The 7,326-nt window shown below is 30.7% G+C and overlaps 1 protein-coding gene across 2 annotated transcripts in view; it reads right to left on the bottom strand.

Annotated features, from left to right (window-relative positions):
* Nucleotides 1-5,119: 5,119 nt before the first annotated feature.
* Nucleotides 5,120-7,326, bottom strand: part of LOC126969558 (putative inorganic phosphate cotransporter) — a 41,815-nt gene continuing 39,608 nt past the window's right edge. For both annotated transcript variants that reach the window (XM_050815078.1, XM_050815079.1), the window contains exon 10: nucleotides 5,120-7,097. In XM_050815078.1, coding sequence (XP_050671035.1) covers nucleotides 6,879-7,097 — 219 coding nt within the window. In that variant the 3' untranslated portion in view covers nucleotides 5,120-6,878. The remainder of the gene's footprint in view (nucleotides 7,098-7,326) is intronic.

Genomic DNA, 7,326 nt, shown 5'->3' with positions numbered 1-7,326 from the left:
TAATGGGCAAGAGGCTCATGTGATGGGGAATTCTGAAGCAACCACCCATTAATATCCAAAATACCAGGGGGTCAAGAGATGAGATGCTGGCATTAAAGTTTCCCGCTATAATCTTGAAGGTCCCTAAAATGTATCGGTTCGGAAAATCTGCTATTTGCTTAATTGATTCCACAAAGTGGCTGTGCGAGGCAAGTAATTTTCTTGCAATACGCACGGTGGTAGACTGCCAGACGTCTATGTGATACGGGTGGTGAAATTCAGCTGCTGGTATTAATCTGAAGGAGTCCTCAGAGGAGTTCTCGAGAACAAATCTCAAAGGAGTTGCCCCTGAGCACTCCCCGTCTATGCAATGCCAAAAAAGCGGACCGGAGATGACTTGATCGTCGATGATTCGAGCCACTCTTATTTAAGTAAAATCCATCGGAACTGTTTTTGCTTGGTGGTTTTGATATTTATTATCTAAAACCCAACCAACAATTTGACTTGCGAGTTTATTTTCCCTCAATATGGTGTTAACTAATAATAAATAACAGTAGGGAGAATATTTTATTTTAATTATTGATAATTCATTTCACATACTTTATTCGTAAGCTGTCACACAAATTCCTTAAATACTAAAAGACTATCATATTATTCTAGACGTTTAAATTCCTGAATGCAGATATTATATCATGTAGTGGTTAGAACGTTTTATACAGCTATTAAATCTTGTTTCCCGAAGCACTTTAACTTATTACCCACTTAGTTTATTTAAACAGCATTATTCATACTATACATGGTGGTTCACATATAAATGTTATACTAATTAAGCTTGCAGTGCATCTAAACATATTATTTCGAAATTAATTTTTTGGCGCTGTAAGCCAAAATACAGGTTCCTACTAGTTTGATCTAATTTGAAGATCTAAATAATCAGTAATAAAATTGAAGCCACTCTTATATATGCACCCTACTGGGATTCAAGTTTTAATACAACCTTTGATCTTTGATATATCGTAGATACTTTTGCTGTCAATTTCACGACTCATCGCTTGCAAGAAAAGACGGCAACATAGATGCGAAATGTCCGGTTGTTCTATCTCAAATAGAGTTCATTTTATTACATTACTAGTTACTATTTGCGATTCCGATCACAGGAAGTTTGATCATGTTGTACACCCTCGGGAACTATCCAATACTTCGGGATAAAATGTTTCTTGTGTCCTTTTTTGGGCCTGGTCAATCGATTCATTAAGGCGTAAAGCGTATGTATATTACGGCTATTATAAAATGCTTTTTGAAATATAAGAGTAGCGATTGAATTTCTAGTATATTCTCACGGGCTCTACCTTTTCCGAAAATAATATTATGGTACATTCAGTTATTTAAATTAAATATAAAGTTTTCATTATAAATTTACAGAAATATATGGTGGGTCTTATAGATTTGATGTTAGTGAAATGCTAGAAACAAAAATATCGATCAAAGATTTTTTCGTAAATTCGCTGTCGACATCCTTACACATGTCTCGCGCTACGCCTGCATTAATCAACGCTAGTAGGGAATATGTTCTACTTACTAGGGGCCACGTACTCCAAGTAGTTGGTTCTTATTAATAAGCATACTAATATTAGCATGAAGCTTTCTAATTATTGTCATAGTTTGTAACTTTATGCTTAACAAAAAAATTATTATTATTGGTTATCGAAACAATTTAATTTGAAGATTGTTTCTTCTAAGAATTTTTCGTATTTGTTTAAAGCAGTTTAATACAGACAAATTTTCACTTATATTTATATACCCTTATTACTTTACTACTGATTTACTGATAATTTTACGTCTAACATCAAGAAAATAAAATGAATAACTGAAATGATGATTAAGCCAATGAGTCTGTTAAAAAAAAACAAATATGGTAATTTTTTTTTTCAATTTAATTTCAAACTTCGTTCAAATTTTTCTGTGAATATTTTTTATTGTTATACGAACGAAATGCTCTATTGCGATTAAAGATAATTATCAAAAGAAACAACAGGGAACAGTAGCTGTCTTTAAGCTCTATTTAGAAATAAAATATAAAATATAGCCGAAAAAAAATAATTATAACTAAACAAAACACAATTATGCTGCTATTTACATTAAATGGGTTCCTAGATAAATATGAATATATTAAAAAAAAATCCTGACTTAAAAATTTATATCTTAAGAATTTATTGTGCGAACCTCGCCATGCGGACTCTATAAATCCACACTATCAGCCACTCAAACCATTTTTTTATGTAAAAATAGCAATTAATCAATTAAATTTTTAATAAGTTTAAGAATCATTTATCTTTCTGACGATGTGCTGATGACAAAACGATATTTTGATTTTTAGGCCCTAGTAGAACATGCCTACGTGCTTCGCGCTTAAGGCATGCAATAAAGAAAAAATTAAAGTTATTAGAAAAGATTGATGTTGATTGTTTTATAGTTAACTAGCTGATACCCGCTTCTTTGTCCTTGTACACACATGACTGAGCACGTAGGTAATAAAAGTCGTTGTTTCTCAAAACTTATACAACATCAAAACAAACAACAAAACTTATATACTTAATGACATCAAAAAGAATTCTAAAGGAATCAATTTTGAGAAAATAAATGCCTTTTATGCCTTTTTAATAACTACATATACTACTACATAATAGAATTTTATTAATATTAAAGGCAAAGTTTTGCATAAAAAATGTATTAAAGTAAATTTTTAGTTATTTGATACGTTTCAGTGTTTGAAGTCGGTTTTTTTAAACGTAGTTGTTTTATTATTTTTTACATTATAGTGTCAGTTAAAAATAATAATAATAATTTATTATTTTAATAATATATAATCAACCTGGATGAAAACTCCTAAAAAAGCCATACACAAAAACCAATTATATCATCCACGTAGACAAAAATTTTCATAAAAAATGTTCGTAAAATATACTACTGGGTCAAAACTATGTATAATTGTTATTGGACCAAATTGCATCTAATTCGCACCGAATAAAAGAAGAATTACGTAAATCGGATCATTAATCTTAGAGTAATCGGTGTACATACATTAAAAAAAACCAACCGAATTGAGAACTTCCTTCTCTATAAATTCTGTTAACAAACGAAAAAGGACACCATAATCGGTCGAGAGTGACATTGCCACAGACACACAAATACAGGCATAAATGTTTTAACATAATAATAGGCCAACAATGTTAATTAGATTGCGCGTACACAATTCATCCTTCTAATTCTATCCGGATTACGTACGCGAAGAGAATAAACATTTAAGACCTTGAATGTAATAAAATGCAGCCAACATTTATAATGGACTCTGCATTTGAATAATAGCTAAATGTACTTGTAGCTCAGACAATTTACTTTATGGTTACATTCATACACAATACAATGACAAAATGTTAATCCGTTAGCGAGAATTGGACCTAATGCGCTTACGTAATAGTTCTGCTTGGCCAATTAATCTTATAATGCGATTTAGATTTGAGACTGGCGTTTGATATTATCAATCAGACGAATCCTAGATCATGAGTTGTAATTGTACAAATAATAACGTATATATTTTGATAAACAGAAATAAAAGTAATATAAATAATTATTCTATTTTTATTTTATTAACATTGTCTTCATCTAAACAATTCGTTAACTGAGTAAGTTTACATGAACTTAAATATTTTATACGCTTTTATAAGCTTCACCTGTATGTATGTTTGTTTGTAACCTACCCATTCAGGCACGATTTTGACCCACTTTAAACGGTCAGATTTCGTTCAAACTTCGTAGATTTATTGAGGACCGAGTCCAACACATATTTAATTTGATAAAATTATTCCATTTTTCAATTTGCAAAATAACATTTTTATTAATTTGTATAATTTTTTCGTCGATCGTCGATAAAGCAGCAATTGATATTCAATTTAAATTTCAACCATTCTTAACAACCAAAGCGTGTTTTTCGATTTTCAAACTATTATTTTTCAAATGTCTGTTAATTTTAATTAATATTTGTTTAATTTTTAAGATCATAGTTATAGCTGTAAACATTGGTAGTAGTATCTAGGGAAATAAAGATATTGGAAACTAGGGAATTCAAAGCAATTTGGTAGCTGACATATAAAAAAATCTAGTCCAAGCAGAACTGAGATAGTGTCCAGTGACAAACAGACCTGCAAGGATGCTTCTAATTAAAACTTTGAGAAGACTAAAACTGCTAATGAGATTTCCTCTTACGTTATAAGAGCATCTCCAACTAGGCTAAGATTCAGAATCTGTGAAAGCAATGTTTTCTGCATTGAATTATTAAAACGGCCTATTTTAAAGGCCATTATTTTCTATGATGGACAAGGTAAAGTTAAATTAATCTGTAAATAAATGAAACTATTGCAAGCGATATCAACAAGAAGATACATAATTTATGTATATAAATATAATTTATGTTTAATATAACTTTTTATTTAACAAGATTAAACATAGTTCTTGATGAAAGGATCATCCTATATTATATAATATAACATTTTATTCAAAATGGGATATGATATCACTTAAGCAAGAAATTATACCCATACAAAAAAGGATCCCACAGACTCAGAAGTAACTTAGCGGGCTTCTTTTTAAATAGGTTGCAATGTAATAACTTACAATAAATTTTATTATTTAATAGCCTGTCGCTCCACTCCCAATCTGTGGCATCATTAAGTTGGAAACGACAGAGAAGAAGATTGAAAGGCAACAGTTAAGATGTTTATTTCTTTAAATTACGCGCTCAATCATTCTTTAGGACCTAGGTTTTAAATAGCGCGAATAGCCCTCTTTTGCAGCACAATGATCGTATTAATATCGGCTGTATTGCCTCATACTCAATATAATACTATGAAAACAACTAAAGTCAACTAGTCGCGCTGTACAACTAGAGTCTATATATATATATAGAACTAATGGACTAGCCATCACCATATTTTTGAAGTATGGACTACCCGCCCCAAGATACAAGCAATAAGTTTTATATGAACGTGACGAATCCTACCATCATTGCGGTGAAGGGGAGAAAATGCATATTTACAGCGCTATTTGACATAAGGATACTTTTGTATTAAAAGATAAAACCATATTAATATTCAATATTTTTATTCTTACTCGTAATTCAACTATAAAATATTACAGTGACTATTCAATAATTATATCGCATCACATGTAGGTTAGTTACGTAAAATATTTACATGGCATTAGCTTAAATTAAATAATACTCAATGATCATGAATAATTATGTGTATGTTTGTACTTAGTAGTAATCCGACCTGTTATAGAAATTTAGATTAATGTCCATTACATCATAAAGTACTTAGATATTATGCTTTTATTATAGATTCTCTTGAAAATTAAGAAATCGTCTGTCTGCAAGCATTATGAGTTATTTGACTATACATATAATAAAATCGTGTACATATTTTTAAATAATTCTTTTTGTGTGTTCTATAAATAATATTGAAGACAAAAAAGTACTTAATAGTACATTTGTCTGTATGTCTGTATGTATGTCCGGACTAAGTGCAAGAAATAATGAATAGATTGAATTTAAACTGTGTGTGAATATTAAGAAAAGGTCGGGACAACGTATAGGCTACATATTATAACGCTAAATGCAGATGTCCACGCAAACGACATCGCGGGCAACAGCTAGTTATAAATAATTAAACCATTAAAGATTTAAATTAACGAACAAATTTTGCTTGGGACTACTTAAAACAATGTAGAATATTAAGCAAATGTATATATAAGTTTTCTATGTTTTATTGCTCCAACAAACTACCAACTTTAGTGGATTTAAATTCTTTATCTTGAACCTTAGCTTTAGCGATGAAATCTTAAATATATACGAAATATAACAATCATATTCTTATGCAAAAAATTTTCTTAAAACAATATAAAGTTTGGGTACTTGAGTTTACAGGGAAATACTTAATACTAATAATATAGTTATATATAGGTGGGATTCATTTCATACACAGCAAAACTAAATGATTTCATAATATTTTCTCGTATTCATTAGGTACTGCTAGATATGCATGTTATAACTGTGATCCCATAAGTTTGGTAAAAGTAATCTTCATCTCCCAATAAACTAAGTAAATGGTAACTTGTTCAAAATAATAATTAGTTTTAATGTTTTATTTTATCCTTAGATAATTTATATAATTTATAATATTAATTTTAGATAGACTGTGACAGCTGTGAAAACATCGGCTAACAATTAACCTCTATTTTGAGCAACGCACTCACACTTAAACAAATTGATAAAAATATCGGAGAAGGAACGTACAATACTCTGAAGTATTTTTGCATTTTGAATTAATTTCGTTCGTTTTCCCTATTATCTATACTTCAAGAATCAACGCACGTAACAACGGAAAGTACACAATTTTTTTTTTTGTAAATAGTCTCCCACCATCTATGGTTGTTTGCTGAGGTTGTCATCACTAGTTTTAGTGCCGCAGACTCTTGCTACGTGGCCAACAGCGCCAAAATGGCGAATATCAAACAGGCACAAAAACACTTTGACAGCCGCCAGTCCAGTGGTATAAAGTAGAGGTCAGTGTATCGCGAGTGTAAGACGTTGCTTGTCATGCAAAGTAAAGTAATAAACCTGGCCTGTTAATGCATCGCCTAACAGCAAGAGGCTCTATAGAGATATTATATAAATTATCTAAGCATTTATCATTTACATGCTAGCTCATACCAAGTAATTAACTTCATAACTAATTTAACTAGTTGTTCTATGTGTCATTGAAAAAAATGTTAATCCTATTTAATAAATAATTTAATATTAACTAATCTTAAAAACTATCTATACTAATAATAAAACTATCTTTTCATAAATTTGTTGCTGTGGCTTCTTTTTCTTTACTCTTTTCTTTGTCATCGTCCGAAGTTTTAAGAGGACCATGCTTCCAGTCTGATGGGTACCCATATTGTCTGACGTCATCCCACCATTGTTGCTTGCCGTCTGCCCATATTATGTACACAATATTGGTACCAACTAATACCACAAAGCAAATCCAGAATGCAACTCGCCATTGTGCTAAAGTAGACTGCAAAAAAAAGGATGACTCCATTAAAAAATATTTATGAGTGGATGACATAACGTTTGGCTAATCATAACAACAAAAAAGAGTAATTTAAAGTTCTTTTTTGGGTTATCAGCTACGGTTAGCTTACGGGAACACTACAAAAGGAGAGAGGAGTGAAGACACTTGAAAAATTTGGTTGTACGTCAATTATTGAACACTGACAATGTGCCGCAATGATTATTTAACATCA

The sequence above is a fragment of the Leptidea sinapis genome, chromosome 18 (assembly GCF_905404315.1).
Source record: "Leptidea sinapis chromosome 18, ilLepSina1.1, whole genome shotgun sequence".
Lineage (NCBI taxonomy): Eukaryota > Metazoa > Arthropoda > Insecta > Lepidoptera > Pieridae > Leptidea > Leptidea sinapis.
This window is presented reverse-complemented; position numbering and strand designations above follow the sequence as displayed.